Genomic DNA, 15,977 nt, shown 5'->3' on the forward strand with positions numbered 1-15,977 from the left:
CTCCTGGCTATTAACCACATAGCTTTCGGAAACAGGCTGTTATTATACTTCTTGGCTGGCATGCTTTCCCCGATAATATAAGCTACCGGTTCTAATTGTAACTCGTCTACCTTAATTCTAGTATCTCCAGGTAATAAATGCGTTAGAGTTGATTACTTTTCCTAGCCCATAGGGTTAAGAATATAGCCATTTACTATTATATTACCGTCTACTATATCTATTATCGGGTTCGAATATAGCAAAATGTCTCCATCTATTATAGCTTCATCTACATTCTACTATATGAGCCAGAGGACTAGGTAACCTAGCTGACTGAGAGAGCACTAACCTATATTTTCATATACTTCTGTTCGGCTTAGAAATTCTTCCTCTGCCACTAGGATGTAGAGGCCACCACGTACCATTGTGATGCTAGCCGGATAAACCTGGCCCTAAAGCACTGCTAGAAACATCATCCGGCAATTCTCGACTCGCCGTGTATATATTCGATACAGCAACGTTTGCATTTCTTCCCGAGGAGGCATTCAAGAAATTCAAACTCATTCGAGCAGTCAATGGTCACTTCTTCCGCAAGCTCGTTGGGGGCTAATAATGTCTCGACCTCACTAGATGCATAGAACTGACTTTGAAGGTAATATCTCCTATTTCAACGGCAAGCTCTACAATTTCCCCGAGGAACCTCTATCGGATTCAGGACTCTTGCAGAGTGGTATCTCAGCTCGCCAATAACGATAGGGGTACGTCCTCGGTCGGATTTTGTTGTTCTTTCTTTGTTCTTTCTTTGTTCTCTTTTTTGGGTAGCGAAGGCATTGGATTATTTGTACACACTAACTAAATTGATCTTATTATTGGTAGTCTTTTTAGACCTCTTGGCCATCGTTTATTCTTATCTTTCCCTTCTCGCTTTGATAGCTAAAAGGCGAGAAAAAGGGTCAACAGTACAGACGACTTTCCTATGTATAACCAAGGGACAGTTACAATTTATAGATAGGATTAGCATTAAGTCACGGTAGAATTACCCTTAAAACACCCCGAGGAAATAGAATTTACAATCCAATATGAATTAAACCAGTAATTGAACTAGTAGCGCTAGTCAATTGCAGAATGTCGAGCAAATAGCCGAATCTATCCAAAAAGTCTTGGCACGACGCTCCTGACGTGACTGCGAGATGCTCAGCACGTGAATCTCGTTGAACCCTTACAGCCAATCTCCCCGCGATCGCTCACTTTTGATTCAACATTTCTCCAATATGGTACCCCGACCGGATCTCAGGGAATTGAAACAAACCGTTCTCAGAGCACCCAAGGATCGAACCCTGCGGTTTAGAGAAGATGGAACATTTCACATTGGAGTCTTTGAGGATTTGCATTTCGCCGAGGGTATGTGTTGATAATTGATGAGAAATGGTCTTTTGTTAACCCCTTGCAGACGACGAAAAAGATGAGAAGTCCAAAAAAGTGATGTCAACGATTCTCTCGAAGGAGGACATCGACTTCATAGTCATAAACGGCGACCTAGTCTCGGGCGAAAGAACCCAAAAAGCCGATTCAAAAAAATATATCGACTCGGTAGTTTCCCCGCTTGTCGAAAAGGGATACAGCTGGGCATCGACCTACGGCAACCACGATAGCGAGGTTAATCTCAACCCGGAAGATGACATGCTCGAGGAGGAGAACAAATATACCAACAGTTTAACGCAGAGTATGATCTCCGGCGACAAGGCCGGAATAACAGATTATTACCTGCCTGTGTTCTCACATGGACAGACGAATACCAGCACGCCGACGCTGCTGCTGTGGTTCTTCGATTCGAAGGGTGGACATTATTACCAGAAGCAAGGAGAGACTGGACCTGCTGTTAAACGGCCCAGTTGGATTCATGAATCGGTACGAAAGCCCCTATATTGGTTCGGGAAATGACTGACTGGCTGCATTCAAGGTCATTGAATGGTTCACGAAAACCAATTCCGAACTGAACAAGAAGTATGGCAAAGCCATTCCCTCGCTAGCATTCTATCACATCCCTGCGCACGCGATGCTGGAACACCAACAAACAAAAGGTGTAAATCCACACCTGAATCCCGGCGTGAATCTCGAGCGCGTGAACCCGCAAGGAACCGGCGAATGGACCTATGACGGCCAGGACGTCAAGTTCATGGACGCACTCCTTCACACTGAAGGCTTAATCGCAGGATTTAGCGGCCACGATCATCAAAATGACTGGTATGTGTCTAACAGGCAAATAATAGTGACTTGAATGATTCAAACGCTAAATCTCGCAGGTGCTTCAAATGGAATGGATCTCTTGTCGATCACGATCTAACCGGGAATGGTATCAATATGTGCTACGGGCGGCATACGGGGTATGGCGGCTATGGAAATCTGGCCCGCGGTGGACGGCAGATCTTACTCCACGAGGATAATCTCGCAAACGACACCGAGACGTGGATTCGATTGGAAGATGGGTCTGCCCAGGCTCATGTCACGCTAAACACAACTTACGGCCAGGATACTTATCCTGCTGTTACTAACGGTGCTGGAAAGCCCGATTCCTCCATGCAGGGCTCTTTGCTTCCTTTTTCTTGGCTGTGGGTTCCGCTTATGATGTTCTCGCGGTGGAAGATGTAATAATAAGTGGGTTCTTTTGGCTATAGGTCTTAGATTGCTATATTACTTTTGGACCTGATTTATGAATATCTTGAATATTTTGAGGATAGAATAATTTTCTTGTCTTCCCGAGTATTTTAGTCACTTCTCGGCCTAAATGGATTATATACAATTCTATCTTCTGTACAATATGACTTCCTCCACTCCCATTCTTGCCATCTTCCAGCCAATCCGCAGTCCAGGGGTCTGAGTATATACAGCCAATAACGACCACCTACAGGTAGATGTAGCAGAAAGGACCGGAGACGGTGCTCATGAGATCGCGCATAGCAATATCCGAACCACCAGCATAACCAATGTTAATGAGGGTGTCAAGGGTAGTGTTCGCCGAAGCCGGGCTGTTCAAGAAAGTACCGGTGCCAGAAATAGCATTCAGACGCTTGTGCAGGTCCAAGTTCTGCCAGATCCACCAGGTGCGATCAATCATACCGTGGTGGAGCCAGAAAGCAGGGTCACCGGGGCTGACGAAGACATCACGGGCCGGATCACCGCCCATGGAGTAGTGACCGCCACCGTGGACGCCGATGTTGCCGCTGCCGGGGACACCCTGCATGTTCATCTGGAAGTCGTAGACGTTGTCGTGGCGCAGGATCAGGTCCACGACCGCGGTGAAGTTGGCGTAATCCTGGACGATCTTGGTGGTCAGATCGCGCTTCAGGCAGCGGGGGTTGTAGGCGAAGGGGTTCTCGCTGGTTTGGCTGCCGCCGCCGGGGAGCATCAGGGTGACGGGGCCCAGGTTGACGGTGTAGTCCTTGAAGGGGCCGCTGGTCACGCAGCCGCCGCCGTTGCCGGTGGGTAGGTAGATGATCGGGTAGTCGCCCAGACTCAGCTGGATGTCGCCGGCGGACGCGACGGTGGCGCCGTTTCCGGACATCGAGGTGTCGCTGCCGTCGAAGACTTGGGATGTCTCCAGGTTGCCGGCGTCAGCGGGCCAGTTCCAGTAGCTGTGGTTATGTTAGATATTGGTAATTTTTTTTATTTTTTATTATGTGATGCGATTGACTTACGGGTAGTCGCCGGTGTAGCCACACTCGTTGCGCATGGCTTCCTCGAAGTTGTAGATGAAGTACCGGTGCCACGCGAGGAAGGTTCCGGTGAAGTGAATCTCCAAAGTCTGGTTGATGTGGGTTGCGACAAAGTCATCGTAACGAGACCGCGCACCAGGGACCTCCGCGGAAGGAGTCAAAGAAGGCAACTTCTGCAGGCAAAGGATGGAGCTGATGTAGGACTTCTTCTGGGTGCTAGAGAAAGTCCTCCAATCGCGACGGATGCGCAGATTGCTCAAGGAACAAGTACCACGCTTGGTAATGTCCGAGTCGCTCGAGACAGTATCGATGGTGGTGTTGTACGCCAACCCAGCCAAGTCCGCAAGCTGTGACTCAGCGATCGGCAGGGAGGTGGAAGCAGCGGTGGGAGTCGCGCTCGCAGTAGCACTGTCCACGGCAGTGGGGATAGCCCACGCCTGCGCGAACAAAGCTCCCAGAGTGAGAATGGAGATGGCAACCATGGTGGCGAGTTGACAAGAGCTTGGGAGAAGTGTTGAGCCAGAAGGAATCCGGGCATGCTTGTTGATTTAATAGCTTCATCGCCCCTATCTTCGACGTCCGAGTCTAACTCGAAGCATGCGCTTCTTGCATAAAATCCGCGGGGGTCCATAATCTCCCCTCTTCTGCTGGGACCATTTAGGGCACCGGGCCATACGTTCCGCTTTCTCCACCGGGAGACGCCGGCAATTTGCTATCGCACTTTTTCCCTTAAACTCAGGGTTTTCGGTCTATTCAGGGATCCTCTTCCCTGAAAAAACCGTCGGATCACTTACGGACCGAGCCTTTTAGACTCTGGGGATCCCATCAACTCCATATAGGGACGTATGACGAGAAACGCATATTACTACAATAAATCTGAAGCAAATAGGAATCAGCCACCACGTGGTCCCCTTGTCGCTTGGCAATTTCAGCTAAGCGACAATCCCTGTGGCCGTCTAGACCCTGGAAGAATCCAATTTATTGAATTTGGCCAATTTAACAACGTGGTCGCTTTGGGAAATTAATCAAAATCCAGCCAATCTCGGAGTCACGCCCCTCCTAGTGCCCTAGCTGCGGCCAAGTCCGTAAACTCCGACTGCAAGCTACCTATGCAACCCTTCCCAGTACATCCGAGGGGCTCATCTCCTTGCTTTTCTTACCGATGATGCTCCGCCTGCTCATTGGCCATGTTTCGAATGACGAACTACAACCCGGCTGCCGGGTCTGAGGCGTATTCTGGAAACCTCTTCCATTGGAGGGAATGCATTGTTTCCATGCAGGCGTCGAACTTTCACGGAACACAGATAATGGCATTTGCGTTTTCGTTTTTATTATGTCCGACGTCGCTTGTGAACCGCTCAAAGGAGACTGTTGACCCGAAGTTGAAGAACAAGATGAAACCAGATGATTGGCCTGTGGTGCTTAATCGAAGTAGAATAGATGAAAAAAGCCCCTCCATACGAGACTCACGCCACCTTCCTCTTGGCTTCGGGGACCACAGTGATAACTTGGTAGAGCTGACTGTAATGCGAAACCTATGATACGGTGTACGGGGTTCTATGTATTAAATCTATAACCTTTGGGATGACCCTGTCAATTTGGCCCCGAGTATAATCCCTGTCTGACTTCTCCTCTCGATGTCTCCTTCATAACTTTTTACGACTAGCCATGTCGGACGGTCCGCATAGCAGGGATGTGAATCCCCCAGATGTCAATCAAGGCCCTAGGATTCTCATAGCCACGGCTATCACTACTTTCGCCGCGTTATTCACCGTTTTGGCCAGGTTCTACGTGCGCATCTTCCTGATTCGCAATGTCGGCTGGGATGACTATACGATGGCCCTGACCATGCTGCTGTCTCTCTGCGGGTTCGCCATTATCGTCCCCGAGGTGATATACGGTGCAGGCAGGCATATGATCTATGTTCAAGAAACGTCTGTAAAGGCAATGCATTTGAATTATGCTACCCAGGGCATTTACATGTGGGCCATTGGCCTGGTGAAGGTATCAATTGGGTTGTTTTTGCTTCGTTTCGCACCTCGAAAAGGATACAAGGTCTTTATCTGGGTGGTCATTGGTGTGTAAAGGCTTTATATCTTCTTCTGCGTCTTACTGACGAGCCCGGCGCATTGCAGTTCTCATGACTCTCTACACTGCGATCTGCTTCTTGGTGCGTGCCTTATCCCCACTTTCGATCGACAGCAACTAACAATCCGATCGATCGCAGACTCTTATCTTTGAGTGTTCAGATATCCGATCAAATTGGGATCCTTCGGTGAAATCAAAGTGCTTCTCTCGTAAACAACTTTTGGTTCTGACCTATACAAACACTGGTGAGATTCGCTCTGTATGGGTTTAAATAAACGTTTTTTAACTTGAACAGCATTGAATATCCTGACTGATCTGATCTTCGCGGTCCTACCGGTTTTCATGCTACGGTATGCTATGGTCATCGCTTTCTTCCGATGAGATGCTAATACAATACAGTCATCTTCAAGTCAATCGCAGAGTGAAAGCCTCTCTCATCTGTATCCTAGGCCTGGGAGTTTTGTACGCGACTTCCAATCCAATCCCGTCATAAGCCATGCTAATTCATCTACTCCCTTAGTGCCTGCGCAGCCGCCTTCGTCAAGCTCTCTATCCTATCCAGCTATGGCAGCGCCGGCGACTTCCTCTGGGACTTTTCAAACCTCACAATCTGGGTCGTGTAAGTTGACTAGTTATCCACCACTTTAAGCCATTCTAACAAAAAATAGCACGGAATGCAACACAGGTATCATCGCGGGCACGCTCCCAACCCTCAAACCCCTCTTCAAGAGATTCCTCGGCACATACGGCTCCCAATCCAAAACGACACGCGAGTACCCCGGCAGCAATAAATACAAATTGCACTCGATGTCGCGATCACGGGGCGGACCGCTCCAATCCCGCGGCCACAAAAGCGGCAACCTCAGCGTCATCGAGTACGATGCCGACCCGCAGAACCACCGCTCCCAGCTCGCGTCTACGACCGGCTCGGCGGCGTATGCGGGGAGTCAACGGAGCAATTCCAGCGAGGAGCGGATCTTGCCGATTCAGGGTGAGGGCATCGTGCGCACGACCGAGGTGATCGTTTCGCGCGAGCAGAATCCGCCACAGATGTCGCCCGGCCCCGGACAGACTTCGCCGAGATTGAATAGGATGGGGTCGCTGAATGGATTACGTATCAGCGCCGATGATAGGGTTTAGGATTTGTTTTTTCTTTTGGGAGTTATAGGGTGGCAAGTTTATTCATATTGATACCCGAAGACTACAACATACATGGGCATATAATCTGTGTATCTATAATAAAACGTTGCCCGGTTGTTACACATTCTTGAAAAGAAAAAGAGATAACTGTCTTATCTGTACATTGCGCTAGGTCTGCAACCGAGGTACTCTCCCTTTGCATTCCGAATAAGGGGCAAAGGGATGACGATCAATCGATATACGAAGTAACAAAGTGATTCTGTATTATATTTTGAGTTTGATATATGTAACCGTAACAACCGTAACAATTGAAACTTTGGAACCTTCAAGGTTGGAGTCGGGAAACCCCCGAATTGTTTCCATGGTTCTTTTATTCTTGGTACGCTCCACCAGGTACCAGACTTTCACCCACACCCGCAGGAAGTATCTTTTATATAGCAATTCCATACAAAAGCTACTTATTTACAGCCTTTTTTACGGGTGGTTACGCCTACTGCCCCAGTGGTGACGCATACCCAAGCGTCGACCCTTAGGGGTCCAAGGGTCTTAAGGGTTCAGAGAATTGCGTGCAAGTATATTTTGTATTGAGTTCCTATATAAAAGATACTTGATTTTACAATTCGTGATCCACCTAGTTTTGTAGCTTACCCCAATTACCAGATCCAGGTCGGGCAGATCCGAACCCAGATTCGGTATGTATCCTTTGTATAACGTACCCATACAAAGGATACTTGTTAATTTTCCTCAGCCTTCGGACTGGTTAGCGGGAAGCGCACCAATATATAACGCGAGCCTAGCTCCAATAATTGAATGCTTCTAACAAGAAATAAAGTTTAAAAAGACACTAACTATATAGTACGGAGTACGGAGTTGCAGAAACAAACGAAATGCCGTTCCTTTAATATGTTAAACATTCCCATTAAACTTCAATTAATAAGGTAGACTTTCTTTGAATTTTATCATATCTTGAAATTGATCTTATGCCGATGATGTACTTGGGAAGTATCTTTTGTATTGGCCAACCATACAAAAGATACATAATTTCTGGACATGGCGGTATTTACCGCTGGCGGAGAAGGTATGTGCGCACGGTTACATCGGACATTGCTGTTGCACTCCACTTCTCTTCTAAATGTCTCACATTGTGTCGGTTAGCCTAATGCTAGGATAGTGGCAGCAATCTGGATCACTTGTGGAATCCTACAACATATCCAGGGCACAATCCTAAGCGCAACACTCCCTAACCAGGACTCGAAAACGCCAGCCCTGAACCTCATCGACACATCGTTGTCCCCACTTGGTACAGCCGAAGATATAACCCTTGAACCAGGACAATTGAGCATTTCTATGCTACTTGTCCAGATGGCGGCATACTTGAAGCCACCCGGAAGCTGAAAGATATGCTGGACGAGAGAATGCTAACACTTTTACAGTGTGACCGAAGGAATTCAGATCCAGCCAGAAACAATCGTATTTGGATATCAAGCTCAGGAAGCCACTAACGAGAAGAATAAAAAAGAAGATATCCCGGAGAGCTCCCATTTCACATCCACGCACACCCAGGGACTACAGCGCCCCTCCCAGCAACACCGTTCTCCCCAAACTTCTCAACATACCACTTTCGTCCCCAGCGCGCATGGGGCAACATATTCGTGACCGCATTGACAACAAACACCACAGCCGGCAAAGGCAGCGGCACAGCGAGCTTATTAGCCGCCCACGCAGCAGGCACCAACCACGGCGCTAGAACCAGCGGGGGAGTGATGGCCGAAGTCGCCGAGACAGAGGCCGGCAGGGCGGAGAAGGGGACAACTGCCGTACCAGCCAGAGCAAAGCCAATCCATTCGAGCCACTCGAACACGTAGTGCGGATACAAAATGTATCGGAAGACACCACGAGAGGGTGGGATGACGTAGACCTTGTGGAACATGTTTCCCCCCGCCCGAGGTTGGTCATCTGCCTTTTTGGCAGCGCGCTTTTCGGCCTCTTCGCGCCGAAGTCGGAACAGGGCTGTCTCTGAGTAGATGTTGCCGGCCATTCCGATAGCAAATAAGATTACGCCCGCGGTGGGGAGGAGATCTACCACCGCGGAGCGGGGACTTCCGCTGCTAGCCGTGAAGCTTGGGATAATCGGCACTGTATATCCGCGCAACCAGCCGGCCAGACAGGCGGAGTTGAACCAATTGAAGACCATGGCGAAGACCATGATGCTGGCGTGGATTGGGGACATACTAGGCGCGGAGAAGAAAGGGGAGATGATAGCGCGGTTGAAATAGTGTGTGCAGTACAGAGTTACGATGAGGATGTTGGAAACAGGGAGATCAGTGAAAGAGGGTGCATATGGCGATGGAGTGACCATGCTATAGATCAAGTTGATAGGGCCGACAATCTCCATGGCAGACCAGGCGATACGTCCTGGGATGTTGAAGATGGACTCCGAGGAGGTTTTGCCTGCTGGGTGCCAGGACAGAATCCATTGAATTGCCGTCACCTAAATGTCCCGAGTTAGTCTGGTAGCATCTCTCCAAGGCTTCAGGGTCCTGACCAGGGGAAAGTATTGGAAGCAGCATATAACAGAGGTGTAGACAGTTGGGGATGGAGGGAAGAGCTCCACAGCAGGAGGCAGAGCTCCCAAGCAAGTGGAAATAGTCGCACCCATTTCGATTGAGAGAAGAGATGAAGGGTGAAGATGGCGGAGGGTAAACAGGAAGCTTAAAGCTTATGTGGAAGGCGGTGGGTCCCGGGTAAGCACTTAAACTTCTGCTTTTTGTTTTTCTTTTTTTTACTTTGTTTAGTCTTTTAAATCTTTTAGAAGAACAAACCCTGTTGGGTATATTCCTGTTGGGTATATCGATCAGTATGGCAATTTCTAACAAGATCGGTGAATTGTCGACTTGAGAAGGGCACATACGGGACAATTCAAACGGGGTCGTGCAAACGAAAGTCCTCCTACAACTACAAAGGGTAAGACAAGGGCAAATTACCAGTTTCAGCAAGTCGGCGACAAGACTATGTTCGTTTGATTCTCTACTTGACAAAAATCACATGTGTAAATAACCAAGGGGATGATTCCACATAGACAGAGTGTATTCTGTACCGTAAACGCTAATGCCCTAGACAAGCAAGCTTGTGAATTAAATCATAAAAAGCTCCGGCTCCTTAATTTGAAGTGTCCATCCGATCATGCACCATTTCCCTCCGTTTGCCAGCTAATTTCTCATTTTTGAACGCCTCAATCTTGGCTTTAAGTTCGGTATCTAGAAAGGTGGTTAATACTGGTATTGGAACAATACCTGGGAAAGAAAATTACTTACCAGCTACTACATCTTCAATCTTCAATGGGACACGGTTAAATGGATCGTGGGGGTCACTCAGGAGATGCGAGCGAATTGTAGCGCGGTCGATGGCGATCCGTGAGCTGGGAAGTATGACGGGATCATCCATGAGGGAATACATAAGAGGATCTAAAAAATTAGCAGCTGTCGAAAAGGGATAGTTCAAAAAGGGAAAAATACCGAGGAACTCTTCAGGGATCTCGCCCATGTCTTCCTCCGCTTGATCATCGGCCTCCTTGGCAGCCTGGACCTTCTTCTGCAGCTCACTCCAGTGGTGAAGCTGCTCGGGGGATTTCAGCGACCACTTTCGGATAATATCAGCCGCCTTCTCGAAATTGGCTGGCTTGTAGGATCGGCCATCACGGGCAACAGCCAGGATGAAGTTTTCCTTGCCGATCAGATTAAGATAGACGTCGACAATCTCACTCAGAAGAGCGCGGGGATTGAAGCCATATTCCTGCAGGTTGTCCACTCGGAGATTGGAGCTCTTGGGTCCCACCATTGCGTCGAGATTGTAGTCCAGCATGTCTGCCAGTCGCTGCACAATTTCAGGCATTGTGAACGAGTCAGCAAGCGCCTCAGTGAATAGCTTGAGCATTGCCACGGTTTGATTAGTCAGTTGCATGTAGCTCTTGGCGCTGCGCTGCGCTGATGACAGGTTCTCCTCCCGCTGTTGGCGGGTTGCGGCATCCATTGAGTTGCCCTGTGTATTCAGCTCGGTCTGAGTGTTGTGGATAGTCTTGAAAGCACCGAAAGATTCATCGAGGACGTAAGTCACATCGTTTAGTAGAAGGTTAACGAATTGGACGAAGAAATCCAGGTTCTGATTGGCTTGAAGGGACAACTTCTCCCGATACAGAGTGTTGGGCCAGATGCATTTGATGATCTGGAAGATCTCGTAACGGATGTTAAACTTGTCGTAGAATTGGGAATGTGTTCCCGTGAACTCTGCCTCAATATAGAATTTCATGACCGCATGGAGGAGATGTTCGTTGGCAAATGGCATGCTGTTGAGCAAGTCGACTAAAACACCACTGGCGCCACCAGGGCGCTTCCAGGTGCCTCGGAACAGAATGGAGATCAGTCCGGCTTTCAGATAGGGATTCTTAATATAGGTCGAGCACTCTAGGAATGTGATGCACAGCATTACCAGCTCATCTCCCTGGGTGGCCGTAATGATCTGTGGCATGCACCACATGATAAACTTGAAGTTACTGACAACATCCTCCAAGAAGTACTCTGGTAGACATTTGAAGACTTCGGGCTGCTCCTCTGGAAGAGGCAGGGTAACTTGCTCTTTGGGGAAGTTCTTTCCAGAGACAAGTCTCAGAAGCCACACGGTAACATATCGCATGAATAGCATAGAACGAGCCTGCCACTGCTCGTCGAACAACACACCTTGGAGACTGTATTTGAGAGCGATGCCCAGTTCGAGCTTGTCTTTGTACTTCTTCAGGGCCGTATCGAAGGTGCGCAATTGCTGTGGATTGTTGAGCCAACGAACCCGCTCAAGTTCAAATTTAGTGATTGTACTCTCCATCTGTCGCACATCTTTCTCGAGTTGCTCCATCTTTGACGTCAATGATTCACTGCCGTAGTGATGGGCGGCGACAGTCAGGAAGAATACTTCGGTGATAAAGTTTGAAGTTCCCTCAACCTTCTTAGAATAGAAAGCGTCGGAGGCATGCTGATCGGCATTGATTTTGGTCTCATCCCGCATGTCAACTCGAGAATCGCGGTGGAGATAATCTGCATCAACTCTGTCGATTTTGGTGAATGCTGCATCCATGAACGGCTCACAGAGCTGGTCGAGGCAAGTTGTAATATTGAACATGAAGCCGTCAGAGGATACTTGCGCAGGGTCAACCTGCATGGCCCGTCGTTTGTGGTTGATGTTCATAGCAGTCGCGAACCAATCTAAAACACGATCTCGAGCCTCTTTCGAAGCCCGGATCAGGTGGTTGATAACATCAAGAAGATCAGAACTGAGCATCTGCTGCGTCATTCGGAGCGATCGCTGGGCATTGGAAATGTATGCCTGGTCCCTGGTCTTGGGGCTAGAGAAATAGGACAGGGTAACATTAGCTTGAAGGGGTGAGAGGCGGAACCATGGACCCAAAAGAGTGGCTTTCTCGAATTGAGCAGGGTCCCTTGTGTTGTTGAAAATGGACGATTCTGTGATTGCTGCCGCGATGGAACCGTGGCGAACAAGGTTTCGAAGAGCCTGAACAAACTGGTCAGACGTGGTCCAGGGAAATTGTGACGTTTGACTTACAATGGCGTATGGCTTGTAGTCATCGTTAACGTCCATAGAAGAGAGCTGCGCGCTCAACTGCTCGACGGCAGAGATGAAGGCAGGCTTGACGGAGTCGTCTTCGTCGAATCTTCTCACAGCTTCGTTGATAAACTCGAAATCAATTCCTCTATCATCCTCGGGGTCGATGAGAAGATACGAGGCTAACGATGATTGAGGGGACCATTCGCTCCTACAGTTCAGTCAGTATCCAGTGCCAGTGTAGCAGCATTCCAGAGAACGAACCCAAACATCTCTGGCATTGTAATCGCAAAGATACAATAGCTCATACACAGGCGCCGTGCCTCACACAGAACCTGATACTTCGGGTCATCATCTCCCGTCCGCCTCAATCCCTTGTACAGTTTTGTGATGCGCTTCCAGCACGGCAGCAGATAGTCGAGTGGACGCTGCTTCTCGGCCTTTGACGCAGCCTCTAGGAGGGCCTGGTCCAGAACCTCAACCTGGATGCGCAAGTCCTGACCCTCATCCTGCAGTTCGCTCCGAAGCCCAGGCAAGTATGTACGGCTGCCATGTATGTCACGATGCCCTTCTTCCTTGAGGGTCACTCTGAACACGGCACTTAGTGTTCGGTCTTCGAAGGCCTCTATGCTTTCGATTTTCTGTGGCGGAGGGGTGCTCGGGGCTGAGGGAGCGGCGGTTCGTGGTTGCTCCGATGAAGCCGCGGCCGGTGTGATCTTGATCCGCTTCCCTTCTGACTGCTGCGGGGTTGGTGGCGCGTTGAAAAGGCGACTCGGTGGCTGCACCGACAGTGGTGATTGTGACGGAGATGTGTTAGATGAGCTCTGTGTCGATTCGGAGGCACCGTCGGAGGACTGGCCTGGGTTTGAGAGCTTTGCAAGTCGCTTGTTGCGAATCTTTTTTTTATCAAGATAGATGTCAGTCCTCGAGTCGAGTCACTGCGGGGGCGGTATAGCTTCATAGCTCGAGTACAACAAGAAACTAACCTTGTCTGCGTCGGAAAGTGTGTCCGACATGTTAGCTGATGGTCAGACAATAATCTGCTCCAGAGAGGTTGGCAAGACCGCTAATCTGGTGGATCGAGTCGGCAGAATATCAATATTGTCGTGACGGTGTAGGAATCATAAGGCGTGAAAGCGGAATCAGGCAGCTTTAAAGCCTCGAAGTGGGGGCAATGGAGTCTAGAATCCGCAGATGTATGTCGCTGGATGAGCACTTCTGATTCCGTGATGATCGCCGAGATTCGCTTTTGTTCTGATTCGAGATTCAGCGCGGTGATCGAATTTGACTAAGCAATCCATGGTTGGGCGTGGGATCCGGGGTACATATAAGGTACTTTGGGGTTTGCGCTGACTATGCGCAAAATGTCAGGTACCTATCAAGTCACTTTTTTTTTCCTTTCATACGTTCGAAGGTTTAGGTTGTTGGAACATAGGAACATCTTTTCTATGAATATACTGTTCTAGATATTAAAAATTGGATAACTTGATATCTACAGGATTTGTTTATGTTTCAGATTTATGGCCGCAACCTCGACGAACTTTTGTGTGACACTATATATATCTTCATGTATTCACATCAGGACATGACATCAGAAACGAAAACCAAAGATTCTTAAACATCAGGGGAACCAAAAAGAGAAATTTAGCAAGATCCTAAATGCATTTGAAACTCCAAAAAAATAAAATGTACAGTTGATTAACTGAGACCCAGATGCCATCTTTGTGGATGGGCTAATGATATTAGAGCACGTTCTTTTGCAAAAAGAGCCTCCAAAAGGAACAAAATGTCATAAAAAGGCGCGGCGTAAGCCTCCAAGTCCGCAGTGCATTTAATATCTCACCTTCGTCTTCAGTTGGTCCAGACGCCTGCAGCTCGGCATCTCCATCGCACGAGCCTTCTTCATTTTCTCAACGTCAGGGAAGAGCCACCCCTGCGCATCTTGCAGCCTCCTCTCCCGCTCATGGGCTTCGGCGTCACATTCATTCCGCAGTGTCCTGACATATTCCACCTCCACGCGCGAGTCTAGCTCGCGAAAGTTCCGGGCACTATAGCTATCCACATCGAGAGGGTTCACAAAGTAGTTGAGGTTGAGTTTCGGGGTCACGCGGCCGAGGGTATGCGGGGAGACGGGGGTATCAAAGCGATAGGAGGGTCCGGATGGGGTTGAGGAGCCAGAGAAGAGAGAGGAGAGGAGCGGCAGGATAAATAGAATGATAAGCGGCAATAGCTGGCGCAGGAAACTGCGGCTATCGATCTGAGCTTCCTGCTCGGTGGCTGCTGCGCGAGGCCGGCGACGGGGCGCCTGGCCTCCAAACTGATGCACTCGGAACCCGGGGCCTCCTCCCATGTTGAAGACGAATTGCGGACCGCCTATAGTAAGACAGGATTAGCTCGAGTAAAACGAATATCAGAGGAAGCTGTAGTACCGAATCCACCACCGCCCATTCCGCCAAATCCACCATTAAAGAACCGGTTGAACATTTCCTCGGCTGAGACTTCCTCGTTGAATCTTTGGTCACGGCCGAATCCACCACCGAATCCACCGAAGGGCGACGCGCCGCTCGAAGCGCTCGGTCCGGGTTGGAACCTGCTATCAGGATCGCCGCCGAATTTGTCGTATTTCGACTTCTTTTCCTCGTCGGAGAGAATCTGGAAAGCACGCGAGACCACTGTCACCGCGTAAGAATCAATATGTCAAGAGTTTGGCTAGGGGTGCTCATTGCTCACTCTTAAACGCCTCGTCTGCGCCCTCGTGCCCGTTTTTATCAGGATGCGTCAACAAACTCTGTTTCCGGTACGCCTTCTTAATCTCATTATCCGTTGACGAGCGCTCGACCAGCAGAATTTCGTAAAAGGCCGTAGGCTGGCATCTTCGAATCCGAAGCACAGCAGCTTTCTGCTCTTCTGTATACTTGCGATCCTGGTTACCTTGCTTATGGTCGCGCGACGTCGCACCTCCGCGTTTGGCGTCAGAGCCAGATGCCGAAGCCGAGGGCATAGCGACCGGAGTTTATGGGAAAAATCGGACAGATTTCGAATCAACGTTTGCTTGCTGGTGTAGGAGGGAAGAGGGGGTCGAGAGAATCTTGAGGGCGTAGGCGGATAGAGGAGAAGCAATCCCGCACGGGATACGGTCGGGTCGGCAGATTAATCAAACGTGTGATGAGATGGCCAAAGTAAAATATCGGCCTGATCAAGACGCAGCAAAATCAGAGTCACAGGAGTGGCTGATTCGGCGGGCATGAATTGGGGAAAAAGCGTGGTCTTAGGTGTCTTTGCCAAGCGGCGGAACGTCAATTAGTTGCATTGGACATCGCGATAACATCACTCGCCAACATTGAAACCGATAGACTTGCCAACATCCCCAAGTCCGCGATATTCAATTGTGAGTGTTCTCCAGGTCAAAGGTCAATTAAAGCACACCGGTCTTATTTATATACCTGC

The 15,977-nt window shown here is 49.1% G+C and overlaps 6 protein-coding genes across 6 annotated transcripts; 2 read left to right on the top strand and 4 right to left on the bottom strand.

Moving 5' to 3' along the window:
• Positions 1–1,250: 1,250 nt before the first annotated feature.
• Positions 1,251–2,628, top strand: LCP9604111_7152 (metallophosphoesterase family protein; the record flags this gene model as incomplete). The annotated part of the gene is made up of 4 exons (XM_039075153.1): positions 1,251–1,380; positions 1,430–1,887; positions 1,940–2,223; positions 2,283–2,628. The coding sequence occupies 4 exons, from the start codon at positions 1,251–1,253 to the stop codon at positions 2,626–2,628; spliced, it is 1,218 nt and encodes a 405-aa protein (XP_038926850.1).
• Positions 2,629–2,881: 253 nt separating this feature from the next.
• On the bottom strand, positions 2,882–4,174 carry LCP9604111_7153 (tyrosinase family protein; the record flags this gene model as incomplete). The annotated part of the gene is made up of 2 exons (XM_039075154.1): positions 2,882–3,611; positions 3,675–4,174. 2 exons carry the CDS (start codon positions 4,172–4,174, stop codon positions 2,882–2,884), a joined length of 1,230 nt encoding a protein of 409 aa, XP_038926851.1.
• A 1,186-nt stretch (positions 4,175–5,360) lies between these two features.
• Positions 5,361–6,920, top strand: LCP9604111_7154 (uncharacterized protein; the record flags this gene model as incomplete). The annotated part of the gene is made up of 7 exons (XM_039075155.1): positions 5,361–5,769; positions 5,828–5,862; positions 5,920–6,025; positions 6,076–6,130; positions 6,180–6,242; positions 6,301–6,399; positions 6,449–6,920. The coding sequence occupies 7 exons, from the start codon at positions 5,361–5,363 to the stop codon at positions 6,918–6,920; spliced, it is 1,239 nt and encodes a 412-aa protein (XP_038926852.1).
• Positions 6,921–8,463: 1,543 nt separating this feature from the next.
• On the bottom strand, positions 8,464–9,579 carry LCP9604111_7155 (3-oxo-5-alpha-steroid 4-dehydrogenase family protein; the record flags this gene model as incomplete). Its single annotated transcript, XM_039075156.1, has 2 exons — positions 8,464–9,411; positions 9,466–9,579. The coding sequence occupies 2 exons, from the start codon at positions 9,577–9,579 to the stop codon at positions 8,464–8,466; spliced, it is 1,062 nt and encodes a 353-aa protein (XP_038926853.1).
• Positions 9,580–10,079: 500 nt separating this feature from the next.
• LCP9604111_7156 (ubiquitin-ubiquitin ligase UFD2) lies at positions 10,080–13,546 on the bottom strand (the record flags this gene model as incomplete). Its single annotated transcript, XM_039075157.1, has 6 exons — positions 10,080–10,177; positions 10,235–10,384; positions 10,436–12,479; positions 12,531–12,741; positions 12,795–13,426; positions 13,517–13,546. The coding sequence occupies 6 exons, from the start codon at positions 13,544–13,546 to the stop codon at positions 10,080–10,082; spliced, it is 3,165 nt and encodes a 1,054-aa protein (XP_038926854.1).
• An 815-nt stretch (positions 13,547–14,361) lies between these two features.
• Positions 14,362–15,531, bottom strand: LCP9604111_7157 (J domain-containing protein; the record flags this gene model as incomplete). The annotated part of the gene is made up of 3 exons (XM_039075158.1): positions 14,362–14,903; positions 14,960–15,202; positions 15,261–15,531. 3 exons carry the CDS (start codon positions 15,529–15,531, stop codon positions 14,362–14,364), a joined length of 1,056 nt encoding a protein of 351 aa, XP_038926855.1.
• Positions 15,532–15,977: the final 446 nt, after the last annotated feature.

Source organism: Penicillium roqueforti (genome assembly GCF_015533775.1).
Source record: "Penicillium roqueforti strain LCP96 04111 chromosome Unknown scaffold_21, whole genome shotgun sequence".
Taxonomy (NCBI): Eukaryota; Fungi; Ascomycota; class Eurotiomycetes; order Eurotiales; family Aspergillaceae; genus Penicillium; species Penicillium roqueforti.